The 20,535-nt window shown below is 38.1% G+C and overlaps 1 protein-coding gene across 1 annotated transcript in view; it reads left to right on the top strand.

Annotated features, from left to right (window-relative positions):
• Positions 1-20,535, top strand: part of nlgn2a (neuroligin 2a) — a 256,832-nt gene that overhangs the window by 114,561 nt on the left and 121,736 nt on the right. The window contains exon 3 of the mRNA XM_084711539.1: positions 12,541-12,594. Coding sequence (XP_084567665.1) covers positions 12,541-12,594 — 54 coding nt within the window. The remainder of the gene's footprint in view (positions 1-12,540; positions 12,595-20,535) is intronic.

The following is a 20,535-nucleotide window of genomic DNA, read 5'->3' as shown; positions in this document are numbered from 1 at the left end:
GAAAGAACATGAGCACAAAATAGAAACATTCTGATTACAACACAAGCTGAACACAAGTATTTATTTCATAACCTGGATAAATGATGCAATAATGACAATGCAAAGAAAAGCATATTAACAGCACAAAAGCACATATTTACAGGACATCAACACGTGCTCACTTGCCAGATGAGGCTCCATCACATTCTGTCACTGTTCCACTGTCCAGTTGGAGCCTTTCGTCTTCTTCTTCTGTTGTTCTTAATTTCTCATGCTGATTGCCATCTAATTTACATATTTATTGCATGGATATGCACATGGAACATATATATTGACTCTTTCAAAATACGGTACAGCTCTCTCAAACACTTCTCAATTTATGGTACAAATTAATTAACTGTGCTGTGTATAATTCAATCTCACTATAGTACAGTAACCTACTGTGTATAAAATATTCCTTACTGTAGTTTCACTGACACACGTTTTTTGGCAGTTTGTCATAAGGAGATTATGTTTTTCATTGAGAGAAAATCATTCCTTTTTCCTAGAATTTGCACAGGAATTATACTGTCCTATCCTTTCTGGGGTTTATTATCCATATGAGCAGTTGATCACTTTTAATGTTGAGATCATTATAAGCAGTTCCCACTGTACACACTGTACTCGTTTTAATTACTGACTACTACTATTACTACTTTTTCTATATATAGTATATTAGCAATGGAAAAAAACATATTCTTTCTACAGACTTTAGATAGGAAGTGAAATAAATAAATCATGTAAGGGTGGATCCACTTTTTACCTTTTTATATCATTTTGTAGCTTCTCAGTTGTGCTCCTTATGCATTAAATCTGAACATTTAAATTTTCATCAACCTAAATATGTTTTAGCATCAAAATGCTGTTCTGCTGTGATGATGAGGTCAGGTGATTTAATGCTTACTAAGTATGAAGGCATACAGAATATACAAGTCATCTTTTCTAATAATTTGTATATTTGATTTCACAGATATGAAAATTGATAGTCTGCCTTGTAAGTCTGTTTGGGCATCATTGATGCAAGATACTTGGATTGATATCAGAATACAGACCCCAAGTTGACTAGATCTGGTTGTCCATCTAATTGTCCATCTAATATTTTAGCAACATTTAGTTGTGCATATTTCAAGGCAAACGTGAAATGAAAACTTGAAAATCTCCAGGGAAGTCTAGTCATAGTTGCAGCCGTTCCAGCAGTACCAGGAGTTCAAATCTGAGTGTATCGGCGTAAACTGATGATCACAAAAACAAACAAAAAATCATCTCTGTTTGATGATACAGATCTCTTGGGTGTTTAATCTTCAGGTTAATGCAAGTACGTTTTAGTAGTAGTTTAGTTTAGTAGATATGTTTTAGAGTGGAAGTACTATTTTCCAAAGCCCTTGTAAAAACTTTTTCCCACCTGACCTGACGTACGTTTCTGCACGTTGACGTCATTACATATAAATCCTCTTTGCTGAGGGAGGGGACGCCATCAGCACTGAAACCTGCATCACTGCTTTTTACAGTGGCAAAGTTTCCATTTGAAAAACAGAACTGCAGTGGACCTGCCCTTTAAATACTGAGTTTAGGTCGGCTGTCAGTAAGCTTTTAACGTTGAAGTGGCAGCAGATCAGCTCCAGCAGCTGTTGTGAAGCAACGTTGCTTTGCCTGGTGTTGACATATTAAAAAGCAGCTGTTACTCTGTAAACATCTTATAAATACGTGTCTCAATGCAAATCTTATGAATTTCACCATCTTTGTTTGTTGACAGAAATATTTCGCTTCTTGTTTTATTTTTGGCTTTCCAAACCCACCTCTGAATTACAGCTTGTGCAACAGTTATTTATTCCAGCAGTTGATGCCTCAAAGAGAACCCTGGTGGTGTGCGGCTATAAATATATCTGATACGTTTTCAGAACCTTCCACACATATTTAATTTATCCTTTTTTATGTACATATATTCCCCAGAGAAGAATGTAGAATGAGACTAAAGCATGCCCAGCCACAACGGGTCGACTTCTTATTGCCAGAAACAAGGATGGAAAGGAAGCAGAACTGAATTTTAACTTTTGATTTTAGAAAGTGGGCAACATGATCCCAAAGTTATCAAGCACTACTAAGACATGTAGCTGTAACCAACTTTTTAATGTGTGCGACTTCTCTTTTGTTGCACTGTAAATATTAACTATTTGTTTTAACTTAAAGAGGTTGGTGTCTGGGTTGCTTAAAAATTTAAGTTGACTGAATTTAAAAAGACAGGTTGAGGTAATTTTGTAATGTTTCAAAACAAATGTTTCCAGTCAAAAAAATATATGATTCAATTGTCATATGAAAAATATTAAATTTAAGCAACAACTCTTCAGTCACACTGACTAACATTTCAAATACTTTAGATTTCATTTTGTATTTTCAAACTTCAAACTAAAAAAAAGGAGAGTTTAACTAACTTAAACTTAAAACAAGGCTTGTTGGGAAGTCTAATATAATGCTAATCATATTTATTTAGACACTTAATTTATTGATTTGATTGAACTCTGTACAGTACATTCATCCAACTCATCAGTTCAAAAAACACAAAATAATGAATAAATAAATAAATTTTAAGTTGAATAAACTTAATGAATCAAAACATGTATATCTACATTAAATTAATGAAATTAAAAAAAAGATTAGTGGATTTCACCAAGTTCATCATTCATTTTTTTAGTGTGTTCTTTTCTATATTCTATGTTCTACCTCCAAAGAAAAAACAGAAATTATATGACAAACTCTTTGACCGATTGGAGCAAAATTTCAGTAAGGCTACACAAGATAAAAGCCTGCAGAAAGTGATAAATTAAATTCATACAACTATTAGATATTTGGCCCCTTACATGCATTTGTTGCCCTCTGGCAGACCTGCTGGTCTGCTAAACTTGTTGTTGTGTTAATTTTGCAGCCGCTGCTCGAACAGGCGGGGACAGCATCATGGCAGTCTCATCCGTCTTTGTCCTTTAACTCTGATTTCCCCCAAAAAACCTATTATTCACCCAGTGCTGCTACAGGCAAGGTTACTGTGTATTGAGTGAGATGGACAGTCTAGAAGGAGAAACCCCCTGTAGTCCTCATACAAATCTTGTGACTCAACAGAAACACAAAGTGAGCCAGAACACTGTAGCATTTGATTAAGAGAAACACACTGTAAAAATAAGCTACATGTTTTAACATCGTCTGGACTGCTTAAACTTTTAAGTCGACCAAATTTGAAAGGACAAGTTGGTCATTTTGTAATGATTCAAAACAAATAAACTTTTGTAGTCAAATAAACTTTAAATTAATTCAGTTGTACTTGAGATAACATGTTCAATAAGCTTAAGATATTAAGTTACTAACAACTGTTCAGTCTCAAATAAATTTGATTTCCAACAATGAATGTGGATCTGTGTGAATCTGCTCATAGTGAATTTATAAAATTTTATGCATTCAATCACACACAAGGCATGCTGGGAAGTGTGCGTGTTTCTGTAGAAACTCAATTTAATGAGTTGATTGAACTCTGTGCAGTGCATTTATCCAACTCATTGTTTCTAGTAAAAAAGACTTCAAGTTAGATGAAGTCTGAAGTTCTGAAAATAAACACTTCACTGTTTTTTTAAAGGTGAGGAAACTCATAATTTCAAGGACAGTGTCTTCACTAGATTTTTGTGCTTTGAATCAAACACAAACTTTTAAGTTTTGAAATAAACTAAACCGAGTTTTGCAGACTTTTTGTTGAGATAATTTACATCTCTTCTTGAGGTGAACTTAATTCTGTAAGTTTTAGAAAATGAAATGTGTATTTCATAAATTGTTCACAGTGAGCTGTGATCCTGATTTGTTTGAGTTGGACTCAAACCTCAGAAATCTATTTAAGTTGCCCTGAAATTTTGAGTTTTCTTTTTTCATTTTTACAGTGTACAGATGTTAAGTTTAATGAACTTGAATAAATAAACCTGTATATTTATGTTATGTTAACGAGAAAAGATTAGTTGATTCCACTGAATTCCTGCATGATTTTTACAGTGAGTGGCAGAAGGATACATGCACAGTACATGCAGAAGGGCACATGTAGTATTCTCTTGCTTTAAATTGAGTATGTGTCTTCCAACATTAAAGATAAATGAAATCATGTGTCATTCTAAAGTGCCTCTCGTTAGCTGGGTTCAGGTCCTCACATTTTGTATTCAGCATTGGCAATATTGTCTGATAAACAGTCATGCAAATCATGTCATTTAATTGAGAGAACTGAATTGAGACTTAATGGTACCAGAGCAGCAGAAAACTAATTGTGACAGGGTGACTAATGACGGCTATATAAATCCATTTGGAATATTTCTGAAGGGTGAATGTTGAACATCACCTGAAAAGACAGAAGCTCCGCTGGCTCACATGGGATCCTTTTTTTAACTGCCATTCATCCGAAAATGAACTTCACAGTTGTTTAGAGTGTAGTCGCAGCTTACTCATCTCAGCTACTCATCTGTGACCTGCCCACACACACACGGCTCGCACATATGCGTGCACACACACGTGCACAGACACACATGCACTGTTTAGCGTCTGAGGAAGCAGTGGTGTGTGATAATGAAGCAGAAGATTGGCAGTATAGTATTTCTGCTTGTATGCCTGCTTGATTGTCTGTACGTTTAACTACTGTCTCTCTCTCTCTCTCACACACACACACACACACACACACCAGAACTTGTACTTATGCATGAAATATGAATAAAACGTGTGTGTGGGTGAACGACTCTCAGAATGGCGGTCACATCTCACTCATCCCAGTTACTCATCTACAACCTGCTCTCACACACGCAGACACACTCAAATCTTATTGAGTTATTCACTGCATTCCTGCTGCAATATTTTAGCTCTAGGACAATGACAATGTCCCCATCTCTCTCCTCTCTCTCTCTCTCTCTCACACACACACACACACACACACACACACACACACACAGACGCGTGCGGCCCTTTGTACAGCTCCGAACAAGCGTCCATCATTCACGGTCGACGCTCCCTCGCAAGCTGTCAGACGCAGTTCCATTTCCTCGTAGATCATGCCGGACTGGCACACTTTGCCTAAATGAGCTACTCAACACCTACTTACTGTTGTGCCTGCGCACAAACATTTGTTTCACACAAACACACACTTGCTCATATCCATAAGCACAGAGAACTGAAGGCCTGTTTTTGTGTATGGGCTACTGTCTGCTTCATATCACATAATAGTGTCAAATTAGACAATAAAAACAATGATATGGGGCTGGATGATATAGTTTTGAATCATTAGTTTAATATTATTAAGGAAAGATATGACAAATATGTACAAGGTTCCCTCACAAAAGTGAAAATGATAGAATGGATGAATGAATTCATGGATTATTGAACCCAAAGGGAATTTGTTATGCACAAGGATCATAAAAAGATACTATAAGCATCATAAAAAACATCATAAACAGCCTAATTTGGAAAATTCATAAAGGACATCAAGAGCAGCTCAAGACAGTGCCAAAGTCAATAAATTGTTAAATAATTAATCAGTCGTAAGAATAAAGCTATTTTTTACAGGATGACTTTAGGAGAAGTGGCAGTGGATATATATGTAAAATGCCATATAAAATAATCAAACTGATGATCTGACATCATTCATACACTTCACTGTCAATGATGATGATGATAACTGATATTAAAGGGACAGCTCCTAAAAAAAAATACTTTTTTTTCCTCGTAGTTTTAGTAATTTATTCATCTAAATTGTTTTGGTGTGAGTTGCAGAGCTTTGTAGATATCAGCCTTAGAGATGTCTGCCTTCTCTTGAATATAATGGAACTAGAAGGCACTCAGCCTGTGCTGCTCAAAGCCCCAAGAAATACATTTGAAAAAGCTCAACAGTAATATCGCTTTTTAGAGATCATCACCCAATTATTTAAGATAATCCACAGACCTTGTTGTGAGCCATTTCATGAGGGGACTTATTCTTTTCTGCAGAACTACACCCGCCAACCTAAATCATTGTGTCAAAAGAAGCGTGCATCTACTCACGGGTGAGAGGCTTTAGCTCGTGATGGTGAAGGATGTAAACACTACTGGCGTTCTCCTCGGCTGAACTGTACAGTTAGCACCGCTGAGCAAGTGCAGTGAAATGGTTGGCAGATGTAATCTTGAAAACTAGGCCAATACACAAGAGCAGAAACTGTGAAATTCATAACATTGTGAAAAAAAAAAATGCAGAATAATCATGGTATTTAAAGTTTAAGTTAAAGTAAAAAATAAATAAATAAAAATGAAAAACAGAAATATTTCTGATGTAAGACCCTCTTTATCCTAGATCAGATATATAAAGTTAAAGTTGTTTAATCACTGTATTTTGCTGTAAATATTATAGCAACAGCCCACATTTCCCATCATGCAATGCTAAGTTTGCTGCCTAAGGTTTTCTTACTGTTATTAACAATGTGTCGGCTGATTTATGTTGACATTATGTTGTCATTATGGTGCTGTTTTATAGTTTTAAACATTAGTGTGCTGGTTACATTAGTTGAGACCAACTGTATTTTACAAATGTTTCACACATTCTCTGTCCCTAATGCTTCTGAAGTGAGTCTGGCACCCTTGGCTATAATTAATTAAAAAAAAAAAAAAGTAACATGATAAGATCATTTCATCATAAAATGAGTATGCAGAAATGTTCAAAGTTATAGACGTAACGCTCAGCTTTAGACATATTACTGTAAAATATGAAGTAGCCACAGAATATAGATATAAATTAAGGCTCCAGATTATATCTAAAGACAGGTGACTAATTAAAGGAACAATCTGAATAAATGAGTGCAGAAACATGAAGCCAGATGGTTCCACACAGGGCTCGAGGGCTCGCTGAATGGTTTGATGGCTGTGAAAATGATGTGAGGCATATGCTATCGTCTTCACAGCCACCAGATACCAACCCGTTTACACATTGATCTCCACCACCATCAAAACACCATGTGCGTTTTGGAAAAGCGGCGCTCATCCCTTTAGTTGACTCTGACACAGAGTACTGAAGCTTTTTTGAAGGCCACCTTATCACGATGCTTCATGTTGGTTTTTACTGTATTTTGTCATTCATAAAAGAAGAAAATAGTGAATGAGAAACATTTTCTCCACCCTGTGAATGGAGATCTCCATGTTCTGAGAGAACATAGACAGTACATGGGAGCACACAGCAAAAAATATAGTCAGTCCCTTCATATCAGCCACAGCTGCACAAATACAGTTCAATAGGTGCATTAACACAAAATAGCACAAGCATTGATTCTCTTTCGTCTCTTTATTCTACTATTTTTGCAGCACCTTTTGTGTGAATGTGCATCTCCACATCTCCCGCATTCCACTCTGTGTTGTTCGCCTGTTTTGTGTGCATGTGTATCAAATAAGGATGTGTAAGTGTGACGCTGGCACGTGTGTGTGTGTGTGCGCGTGTGCGTGTGTGGCCGTGGGGAGAAGTGGAGCCGAAGTGAAGCCTTACGTAACCAGCTTCAAAGTGAGCCGCAGTCGGCCGGCAACACAGACACGGCTGAACGCAGGGAGAGAAAGAAGAAAACAGTTTCACAGAGAGAGGGGGATGAAAGGAGGAGGCTGTATGGAGGAGAGAGGGCGTAAACAACTTTGGGTCAAAAAATATTCTTTAGCAGCTACTTTATGCATGGAAAATGGGTGATAGGCTGCAACACAGCAAAAAGTACATGCATCATACAGTTACTCAAGTCTTATTTTTAGTTCTAAAAAATATAGCATGTAATGATCAGGGATGCACAAGGTTTTTTTTTTTTTGCTGATATCTGATATGCCAGTATTTTCAAATTCATTTCAGCCAAATGCAGATACCGACATATGTACATATTTTCATTATCTTCTATAATTAACATATTATTCTGGCTACTCTTGATGGCCCGTTTTTTCAAAATGAAATATGATGCCTTTCAAAATAAAATACAGTGCTTTTCAAAATGAAATACAATGATTCTTAAAAATGCAGACATTCACTGGGCAAATTAAGAAAAGTTTTTTTTTTTTTTATCGTGTTGAAGGAAGGTGATTTGGCTCCACCTCACATGACCCGTGCAGAGCAATCGCTACTCAGATATCTGTTTCAGACACTTCAATAAAACTTCACACTGCAGGCATACATGAGCATAATTAAACCATCATCTTATTGGCAGAAATATTGGCATTTCAAGCTTATACTGGTTCATTTTAAAGTCTTTATTTGCCAATGCCAAAGATTATCATGTATCTCTGGTTAGGACGGGTGTCCTTTTTTTGTCCCTGTGCTGAAGGAGTCAGGAAGATGTTGTACTACTGTCTATTCTGGGTGTATTATAATTGCATTTGCTGTTATTTTTGTCATCTACAGACAGGTTTGTGTGTGTGTGTGTGTGTGTGTGTGAGGTGTGGAGGGGGTTGATGGGAGTCGGGGTATGGTTCTTGCACATGCTCCTGTCGCCTCAGCTCCTTTGATTGGAAAAAGAGTCTTAAAATGTCACAAAAAGCAGCTATTTTTTTCCCTCCCTCGGCTTGATTCACACCGCTCGGCGCCTCGCCCGCTCATTGCAAAAAGATGTCAATCAAGCTCAGTTTTTACACTTTTTTTTTTTCTCAGCGTGTTGCCGATAATGGTTGCTTGATTTTTGCTCTCCCCATTTTGTCTCCCTCCGTCCCAAAAACTAAGTGTTAGTCTGAATTCCTTGATGGGCAGGTTACTATTTAAAACTTTATGACTTGACAAACTTTCCAGTAAATGGTTTTGACATGCATCAGTCAATTAACATGTCCCTATGGCTGTTTTGTGCTGTGTGCTGCTAATATTAAACAAACCTTATGTAATTATCAATTAGCTAATGAGGTGCTGCACATGATGTCATTTTTACTCCCTCGAGTGTCAGCTAAAAGCATTAACAAACATTAAGACATTAGATAAAAATAAAAATCCCTTTCCTTCGACCTGTTTGAAAAAGGAATCTCATCTCAAGGTCCACTTACTAGCTTTTTAATGGCTTTCAGCAACATTTCATGGTTTTCCTCAGCGGAATTAGAGTTTGAAATCTGAGTTTGCTCAGGTCTACCTTGAAGGAGACTGTGAAAATGGTCCAGTAAAACTAGTAAATGGACTGTCTTCAGATATGTTTAAAAAAACTGAAGAATGAACTTTCATGCTTAATGATTTGTCAGATTTTTCAGGTAGTAAATGTTACTGAAAAACACCATAACCCTATAATCAATTCACTACCTGAAACAAGTATGTGTATCTATGTAAAGGCACAAACAGTTGCCATGTTTCTACAGTATCCCAGAATGGACAAATCAAGCACGGGCTCTCGATACGGCCTTTTGCATGAGCTTTGCAGCGTGAGGTTCCCCTACATGCCGGGGACAGTGAGATAAGGTTTGCCATCTGCTAATTCATCATGCCATTAACTCCAGCATATCGGCCCTTTAAATTCTGTCCTGTTTTGTTTGTCAGGCCATTTTTATGTACACTGGCAGCGGAGCACCACTTTGAAATATTTCATTAACTTTTCAATAGCTCTAGACTCTTGACCTCCTTCAAAAATAAACTCAAACCACAATCTTTTCTTTGTGACAGATTAATCCTGTCCTCACCTGGAATGCAAACCCCGGTCTCCGGCATCAAAATTCTTTCAAATTATTTCACTCAATCAGTGTGCTCTCTCGTTTACTCTTTTATAACGGAAGGAAAGAAGTTTTTCAAAACATGTTGGACAGTGGGAAACTCTCACCCTCACACCAAGAAAGGTTTTCTTGATCATGTGCAGTTGGTTCAATGCATCCATCTCAAGACCTGACTTGAGATACTCCAGGATTTCAGTGTCTGCTGTGTGTCTGTCATCTGTCTCCAATACAAAAAAGTCACCCTCAAACTCTCCTCCGGTGACAGGTGGATGTGGCAGCTATCCGCAAGAGGTAGAACTGAAACAGAAACAGTGCAAAGGGATTTAATTTTTCTTTTTTGTTGCAAAAAAAGGAAATTGAGAAATACAGTAAAACTAAATAGCTGGTTTGAATAACAAACCTAACACATTATGCTTCTTAGTACAAAACAGTAATGATCTGAGTAGTCTAACGTGTTACTTTGGGCCCTTTTCCACCAAAAAGCCTCTGGTTCTTGAACTGGTTCTGTTTAGATTCTTGGAACCTTGGTGCTCTCTAGTGAACCAGCCTGCATTTCCACCACTTTTGAGTGGAACCATTTTAATCAGTGATCTCATAAACAAAGAACCAGTAGAATAAGCCATGACCATTTTGGTTCCTGCTATTTTTTGGTTCCAGTTAGGAACCAACCTTTCAGGTTCAGAACCAGTTTCTTTCAGTTATGTGATTTAGCTGTAACGGGGCTGGTTCCATGTTGCTGGAAGAGGTCCCTCTGTGGCACGTTGCTCTCAGCTCTGGCCTACCATCTAACCCAGCCACATCCTTATGAATCGTGTGTGTTACAAGAAGAAAACAGCCTGGATTGGGAAACCTTGACAGTGGATATAAATACATAGTAATTGCATTTTCTACTAAACATATTTTGGCAAAACCATTTAGTATTCCAGTCAAGTACAGGGGCTCAAGTAACAAAGAACTAAAACAGAGTCTGTATTTTATAAATCCTCCTTGAGTCCACTTACTAGCTTTTTCCAGAGCTGTAAACATGGGTTGTGTTCTTCAAATACTGCAGCCCTTAAATTCTATCCTTAATGTATGTTGTGTATTGCGTGAGTTGATGTAACATTTTGTCCTTTGTCCATCTTTTAGAGGCTGAATATTCATGGTTCTGGTTCCTAAGGCATAATTGACAAATATTCATCCATCTTGTAGGTGATATTCACCTCATCTGTACACCCTGATGAACAATAAAGTCAGGTTGGGTTATGTTACGTAAGTTATTTTTTTACAGAACTGAATAAAAACCAAGTTTCTTTGCCAAACCTCAAGTTCCCAAAGTGGATTTATCAGATGAAAGCGAAAAGCGATGAAAAGTGAAGAGTATTTTTGCACTTACTTTCTGAATGCTGGGGTGAAGAGTGTTTTCTGCTAACATCCACCTTCTGAGAGATGAGGTGAACGGTATACATATAGAGTTTTTGTTACATCCCAAAAGGTGTCCTCTCTTTCCTGTGATATCTGTACATGAATGAAGCGTGCGAGGAAAGTGACAGGTGTGAGGAAGGTAAAACGAGAGCGAGATCAAAGCTGATTTTGTCGTATTTTTCTCAAACTCCTCGCGTCTCGATTATGAAGACGCAGAAACCACTTGGTCACAGTCGGGTTTCTCGAATGTGACACAAGCATTTCAACAAATAACAATAATAATAAAACACCTTCAGAGATGATAATAGAGGGAGGAAAAGAGGAGGTCCTCTCTTTGTTTCCCCCGTCTTTGTGCCTCTCTCCTGCTCTATTTCTCTCTGTCGTCTTCTCTTTTCTCTCCGCCGCTCTTTTAATTTACCAAAAACAGCCAGTGGGCAGATGGGGATCAAATTACATTCACCTTTTACCTGCACTCCTCTGCGCAATTAGCGTCACGCTTACTTGTCATTTCAAATTGACACTCTGCTGTTGTGCTATGTAATTATTTACCCGCCTGGGGAATAGCTCTTTGGTTTAACCAATAAATAATGACAAACACACATGTACACACACGAACACATACACACACACTCCAATACACAAAAGCACCTGTGCCCTATATTTTCTGAAACATGTTTAACATGCCTTTTACCATTACAGGGTCATTGTGTCTTTGCTTACGAGTGGATGTCTAATTAAAGGTGTCTTTGTGTTCAAGTGTGTCTATCTAAAAAGGTGTAATTGACTAATGTTGTCCAACAATATGTGCTTTCACTGCTCAAAGTTCGGCGTTAAAATTTTGGGGTTTGAGCATCAGGACCCAAACCCGCCATTCTTCCTGTAGGTGTCCTCTTCTTTGCCAGTTCTTTTTCAAAATAAAAGCCTTTTTTTCCTGCTCATTTGGCGGGAGGAAAGGGCTGGGTCCTGTTCTTCAAACCGCAGAGGCCTTATTACGTCCACATTCCCCTTTTTCCCCTCTTCACCAACCCCACCCAACACCCACCCACTTCAAAAAAACCAAAACAAAAACAAAAACAGAAAGTTAGGCTCAGGGAACAAACAGGGTTTCAATGAGAGAGAAAGAGAAAAAGGGGACCATAAACAATGGCAGCCGTTTTCTTCTGCAGGGGGAGAGAAGGAAATCACATCCAAAAACAGTTTTCTTTGATCTTGTGTCTTTTCTTGTGATAAATCTGTGTCTGTGATGCCTTTTGTTTTTGCTTTTGTACTCTTTTTAAAAGGAAAAAGAAAAAAACACATAAGCAGCCATGAACTCTTGCTGATTTGTCCTTTTTGCTCTTTCTTCTTTTCTTTTTTTGATATTCTTTTTTTTCCGTTTTTGCCAGTAATCTTTTTTGAAATTTTCTCTTTTCTCTTTTTCCCCCCTTTTTTTCTTAACCCTAGGTCCGCTCACAAAAAAACATGATGAATCTTCAATGAACAAGCCTCGAGACGAAGGTATTTTTGTTGCATGTTTTTCCTTTTTTCTTGTTTTGAAGTCTTTTTGGGGGATGTGTACACATACATACAGTAGAGTGGAAAACACACACGCACACACTCAGGTCAAACATCTCTTAGGTGGGACTTTGGATTTAAGATGCATACCAATGTGTTGGTGTAAGTGTATGTGCAATTAAAAAGCTGTCTTTCCTATGCAAATTATTAGCCTTATGTAACCTTGATGATCATAAGGTCTGGCTAATGGAACCCAGATAACCCTTCATTATAAAGTCATCTACAGGCAGTTGTGTGTGTGTTTTCCAGAGGTCCTTGTCTGGCTCTCGGACATCATCATCACCACTGTGCCCTTGAAAAATGCATTGGCCAACTAACAGCATTGTCACCGAACAACACAGCACCTATTGAGACCTGCTTACACAATGAGGTGCATTATTATCCCCAGCTCAAGGATAAAATTGCTATTGAGTAAGGATCTACACAAATATTAAGCTAGCCTTATTCCAAGTCAGTGATGATAACATCAAATCAAGCAAGGCCCAAAAAAAAATCGGGGACATCCAAGGACACTTGTGCCCCGCTTGGAAGATTTGGGTTTAACACAAGACTCCCAGCTTGCTCTTAATTTATCTCCTACCTGCAGCACATACACTGTGGAGGTGATTTTATCTGCACTTTTCATCCCCCCCTCTCCTCCCCTCCTTCTCCCCCACTTGTTCTTTTGGACTTGTTTCTTGGAGAAAAAGATGACTGATGATATTTTGATACATATTTCTCTTTATGCTATTTTGAGGGGTTGTGCGGGTGAGTCTTTTTCTTGCTCCGTGATGCTCTTTGATTTGGGGTATTTTTTGAAGTTGGGAGTCGGAGGAAGTTTGACACAAGAGGATTTTCTTGGTGATCAAACGCGCTGGCACAGACACAACTTTTTGAGCCGACAAAGTCGGCAAGTGGTATCGAAGCAGTCAAGCCCAGTAAAGACTCTTCTCCACCCACCCCCTCCTCTAAATATGTCTTTCATCCCTCATAAGGATGTACAATTAACCTCATTTAATTGGGAACTGCTAATCCCATTGCACTAACTCAACAAACTGGTCCCCAAACTGGAATTCAGATCAGGTACTGGGGAAAGACTGGAGTCAGCCACTGAATAGAGAGCAGAAGAATATATCTACAGATACCAAAAAAACTACATGACTCTGCATAAGAATACACAAACAGATAGCCTGATTTAGATCATCTCCTTTGCGTATGACTGCAGGTACACATAACTTGGAGGAATGTACTTGTTCTCACAGGACAGGCACTGGAAATAACCCACTGGCCATGGCCAGAATTTTAGAAATACAGTGGTCATGACTCTAAATAACCCAATAGAACCCCATTTAAGTGTATAAGTCACCTAAAAGGGTCAGTAATCAGTGTGTGCAATGTTCTCATTATATAATTTTCTTTATTTATATATTTCTACAATTAAAATGTATCTGATGATTATTTTCTCAATTAAACGATTTGTTGATTGGTCTATAAATTATCAGAAGATGGTCACAAAAAAAAAAAAAATTCTATTAGTGTTTCACAAAGCTCAAGATGATGTCGTTAAATGTCTTGTTCTGCTGACAATCCAAAGGTCAACTTTCTGTTATAGACAAGTAAAAAAAAATCATAAAGTACACTAACATTCAAGAAGCTAAAATTTTACCTTTTTTCTTCTTAAAAAATACTCAAACCACTTAATTGATTATCAAAATAGTTGGTGTTTAATTTAATAATTGATTTATAATTAATTAGTCTATTAATTGTGGCAGAGCTGCCACCAATATAGTTTGATATATTTTAGGATATTTTGCCTAAAAGGAGTAACAAAAATGTTTTTTGCTTGTTACTTTATTTATAGGCCTTTTCCACCAGCATGGAACCAGCTTCGTCCAGGTTCATGCACTTGATTTTGAAACATTAAGAATCAAAAAATAGCAGGTTTTCTTTGAGAACCGAAGCATGTGTGTCATATACTATATCTACTGGTACATTATGCATCGCCCTCTGTTGAACGTCCTTAACAGTGGTTCCAGGCAGCACTGTTGAAAACGCAGGCTGGTTCACTACAAGGAAACTAAAAAAGAAGGAAGAGAAATTACCTAAAAAAAAGAAGATTCTATGCTCTGTTTGGTACTAGACTTTGGTGCCAGCTCTACCACCCAACAAGAAGGAAAAAAAAAAAAAAACACACATCAGAGAACAGCATACTGACTGATCATCCGAATGTGCACCTTTGTTTAGGAGCTTCAGTAGGACCACCAAAGGTGCCAAAGCCTGGAGCTTGAATGTTCACAAGTGATGTGATGCCCCTTCCCTCTTTTTTTAGTTCTCTTTGTTTGCTAGATATCACCAAGGTTCCAAGAATCCTGGGCACAACTGGTTCAAAGACCAGAGTTTATTTGGTGGAAAAAGGGCTTTGAGACGTCTGAGCCTCACTTTGTGGTGATGTACGTTTCTCTGTGCTCACTTCTAATCTGAGTTGACGTGAACGTATGAGCAAATTCTGTCATCTCTATGGTCCACTATGGTGGACCATAGCCTGTGATGCATCACTCAGAGAGTGATGTGGAGCACTGAGGTTTCCAGTGTCCAAGCACTGGGATCCACTTTTCAGTGAAGTGGGACACATTATGTCTACAGCAGTTAAACTTTCTAAAGCAAACATGATTTGCATATTCATAGATTCTGGGTTTTTCAGTGAAGATGGAATTTTAAGAATATTTGATTAGGTAATATCAGATACAAATGATTATTTAAAGCAGAGTATTTTTATATGTCTCAAGGGGACCTTTAAGTATATTTAGGCCAAAAAATGATTAGAAACAGCCTTCAAAACTCACCATGTTTAACTTGAGAATGTAAACTGCTCCTCAGGTTGTTAAAATTACTGGCTTTGATGGAGGTATAGAGAAACCGTGGACTGAGTGTCCTCATTGCCCGATGTAGTCCTGCTGGTAATCACCATGGACGGATGATGGAATGAGCCAACTGGATGTTGGACCAGGGGCCAAATCTCACTCAAAGACATACATAACAACTACAAAGAGACATGTAATGACCATAAGAAGACACAGAACAGCTACAGGAAGACACAAAACAACCACAAAGAGATTCAAAAGGACTACAAAAAGAAACCACAACAACTACAAAGAGACCTAAAACTACAGAAGGATGCATAACAACTTCACAGAGATGCAAAATGACCACAAAAAGTTGCAAAACAACTACAGAAAGAAGTCAAAACAACTACAATGACACACAACACTACAAACAGACGCATAGCAATTATAACAAGATGCAAAATGACCACAAAATTGTACAAAGCGACACCAAAACAAGATACAAAACTACATAAAGATGTATATCTGCAAATAGATGCAAAATGACCACAAAAGGGTGCAAAACTACTACAAAAAGAAACTAAAAGAACTATAAAGTGACACAAAACTACAGAAAAAACTGCAAAATAAAGACAAAAGGCCCAAAATTTCTACAGTCTGTGCATATATGGCTCCTTGGAGAGATGATGGGGCCTTTCACATGTCTGGACTCAAGGGCTCATTGTCTTATAATCCACACATGGTGATAATTGTTAAAGTTAAAGTTGGAGACCCCTCCAATCATGAGGCAAAGCAGGAAAAGAAAGCAGTTGTAAAATTGCCATAGACTAATTCATTTCATTGGTGTTTGAAAGGACCAAAAAATAAAGTAGTAGCATATGTTGTATTTTTCTTGATATTTAATTAACATCCTGAGGAGTAGTGTGTGTTTTGTTACTCTTATGTGTTGCCTGCCAAACACACTGAGCACTTTACCAAGCACAAAATGCCATGAATTCAAACACCTCTTACAGCACATTCACTTGCGACTCTACCATGTAAATGAAACTAACACGACAAGATGTTTGCCACCAGCTTTGCGTGGACATGCTTAAAAAGATTAAACAATGAGGATGCAAAGTGAATGAGGGGTGAAGTGCACTGGACTGAGGTTCAACAAGCAGTTTGCTATTGCATTTGGAATCTCTGACAAAAATTTCAAGTGACAGGCCACCAAAGCGTGCAAGAACACTGTATTCATACTTCATCCAGAACACTCTTGCGCCAAATACTGGCAGAGATGGCAGCATATGACAGATTTACCTTCAACAGTTGGCTGTGGCGAAATGTGCCTCTCACTGGAGAAAGACGGCCAAAATCCAGCCGAAATCTCACACCAAGTGAGTGGGAGCTTTTTCAGAGTTTTACTTTTTAACTTTGAGTGATCACTGGCTTTATTAGGCTGACTATATAACTGACTTGCAACAGTCGCCTCTGAACACGAACAGAATATGGAATCTGTCCAAGCTTAGCAAGAGAATGACTTTGAAAATGCCAAATGACCTGCTTTGATGAATTTCGTAAAACATCACTTCCATGAGGATGTTCGGTCAGACAGCGACAGATCACAGGCAGTGAACTTGGTATTTTATCCTCGCTGCTGTAATGAAGTCCAAGCTGCATGTGGTATGCACAGTTTATATTATAATTTTATTATGAATAGATAATACAAAAGATAGAAAGATAATTCACTACGGTCAGGTTTGGAACCCACATTTCTCCCTGTTATATATAGTGTTACCTGAAATATGACCAAAGTGTTTTGACGTTAGCTGAAAAGATACTATAAAACAAGTCAATTTTCCAGGATACATTAGAATAGTGCGCTTCTTTACCCAAGTTTGAAAATACCTCATTTTGGGAGAAATATTAATCCCTACTCCCAACCATGTCACACCATCTAACATTACAGAGCCCAAAAAATTAAGTTGCCAACAGAACATTACTTTTAACTTGCAACATAAGGCAGATTTTGTTCACTTGGATGCAGAAAAAGTGCATCATTATTCAGGAAATAATCCAAAGCCAAACTGTAATACAACACAATGGGCAGCTGTTTGCAGTACGACCTTTTGGTTCCATCTTGCCTTGTGGAAATGATTAATAAAATGAGTACATGCTCCATCCTGTGATGCATGCACTCTGATTCCAAGCTGCTCCTAAGCCCCGACACGTGCGATCTTCCACCCTGAGGCACTGCGATGTTATGTGTCAAAGACCTGCGATGCTTTTAGCCGTTGCACAAATAAAGACTTCAGTGTGAGACACCAGATTCAGAGAGCAGCTCTAATCGCACATAAACCTGGAAAAATCTCTCCTCAGTCAACCCCTTAATTGTTTTCCTGAACAACAAAACAGCATCTTTAACGCGACAGACAGAAAGAACCTAGAATAAAACACGCAGCCAGCTTTTATCTGATAACAGCAGCGGCCGACACAGTCAGATCATCCATTTCGTCCACCATTTTGTCCTCATTCTTTCAGCTGTGTATCAACAGCCTTTTCAAATTTGGCATGCTTTGAAGCGGTATATTCTAGGCCATGCAGAAACCTATTCATAAGCTATTCTATTCAAGTTAAAAGTACATACTGTACACCCAAGAAGAGCAACAAAGAATTATAGAGGCGAGATGACTTCATTCAGCTGCAGCCGCTCACTCGCTGCTCTGCATCAGGTGTGAGAGCAAAGGCTATTGGGCCGCAGTGCTGCTCAGTGCCGCTGTTCAGAAAGATTGATAGAGCTTACAGCACAGCTCTGTGTGCATACGTGTGTGTGTGTGTGCGAGTGTGTGTGTGCGGAGAGAGGAGGGGATTACAAACCCGAGCGAGATTGAGCTAAATCAAGAAAGAGACAGCGAGAGTGTGTTCCTGTGCCATCCTGTGTGTCAGCTCTGATCAGAGACAAACCACAGCCACCTGAGCCCCAAACCTGGAACATATTTCTGCCAGGAAACAATGTCACCTCTCTCTGACAAGCTCACACACACACACACAGAGTAACATAAACAAGGCCACACAATACAAACATGGACATGCCCTTAAAAGGAAATGTTCCATCAAAGCCAAATTGACAGACATGGATGAAATACAGTTCATAGCATTGCAGTTTCTATCACATTGCATTAAGCGATGCAGTGCAGGGACAAGCTACCAAAACTCCTACTGTACAGTTGTTTAAAGTGACACATGTTTTTGCATTTATATTGAATTAAAAGTCATTGACCCCCACAGTTTGCTGCAATAAGAATATGAGGAAATGAACACTAAATTATGTAGAAGGCCTTTATAATAGTAATCATATCACATTCATACGGGGTTAGTAGTATACAGCTGATGAAAAATCAGATTAATACTTGGTATCAGCTGATACACAAAAATCAGGTATCAAACTCAGTATCAGGAAGCAAAAAACTACTTGATACCGCAAGTTACTTAAAAACTGCAATTAATTACTCATTACATATTGCTTATTGAAGAATTAATACATTATATTGCTAACCCTAACCCTAAACAAGACACTGGTTCAACAAACAGGCAATCTGCAATTTGCGAGGATTTACTGAGCTGCGCTCCCCTCCAGACATCCTGAGCTCAGCGACATTGTTCACAAACCCTCTGAACAAAACGAGGTGAGTCCTGAATGTAGGCGCACCTCTAGCTAATGTTAGCAAACTAGGCAAGAACATAGCACATAAATAAGACAACTTTGGAATTACTGTGATCAAACTTATATCAAACCTCCGTGTAACTTCCAGTAGCGAACAAGCCAACCCCAAACTGTAACTAACAGGTCCTTAACCTAACAACCTAAACAACAGAATGTTTTTCTGCAGTTTTGTTAGGTTTAGGTGCCAAAACTACTTGGTTACATCTAGGAAAAGATCATGGTTTGGTTTAAAATGAGCATGCAAGTTATTTGAGTTACTTTTTATATGTAACAGAAGTCAACACAGATTTTTGGCCTAACACCAGACAAGAGCACGAGTTAAAGTATGAGCATGTTTTAACCATCCATTCGCCCCGACCTCGTTCCTGTGCTGACCTCCTCCTTTGCTCTGTTACTGTAGCTGTAGGCCGCCCTGTAACAATAAACATAAATGTAGGTTGTAATAAACTGCTTGTATAGACGACCTATATGGTAGTTTTTCTGGCGAGGACAGCCTGAAGTAACTAAGTAACACATTACAAAAACTGATAATAAGTTCTAAAAAGTACATAAGTGATCCTCTTCATAAGATCAGTCATTATTTTTCATCCTCATTCTGTAACAGGGTTCAACAATCTGTCCAAAAACAATGAAATAATATGAGAATTAAAGACACAGTTGCACAAACAGCACAGTGGGGGGATTCAATCACCCGCTTTCTGCCATATCTCCAACTTTCCGCTGCTTCATTATTTTTATTCTAAGAAGAGGAGAGGGGGAGATCGAAGAGAGCTAGAGGAGGTTAGTATTTGAGAGGCAAGCATTATGCAGGATTTCATTGATCTGCTATCTGCAGCTGGTCACTTTAGATTTCTTACGTGCTAGATTCCTGAAATGAAAAGCTCCTTGATTTTTATTTATTTATTCATTTATTTTACAGTAAAACACCAAGATGATGTACATCCTTTTCCTGGCCACTTTGTCTCTATAATGAGGAATAAAACGCATAAAAGGAAAGAAGACAAAGGCAGGAAAAAAAAGATAATGTTATTGTTCAATTACAGTTGCTGCTGCTTAGAATATTATAAAGATTATAATACTCACTGTCACTGTCCTGTTCAGTACCTGACTGAAGTGTTTATCTTCCTCACAAGGCAAACTGACACTCATTTATCAAACATGAAGCATGTCAGTTCTGTGATGGATCGAATCAGGCTTTGGTTTTTTCCAATAATGCAGTCAATTTTCTTCATGACTAGTGATGATAAGAATATGAACCATCCAACTGGGTATTTAATTACAGTATAATATTGGGTATCATTAATCAAACAAAGCAATGAAAGGTTCAGATTTACCTTCAGTGATTCTGTTAGCCAG

This window comes from Lutjanus erythropterus, chromosome 23, assembly GCF_056507025.1.
Source record: "Lutjanus erythropterus isolate fLutEry1 chromosome 23, fLutEry1.hap2, whole genome shotgun sequence".
Lineage (NCBI taxonomy): Eukaryota > Metazoa > Chordata > Actinopteri > Lutjaniformes > Lutjanidae > Lutjanus > Lutjanus erythropterus.
The sequence above is the reverse complement of the archived record's forward strand: the minus strand, read 5'-3'. Positions and strand labels throughout refer to the sequence as shown.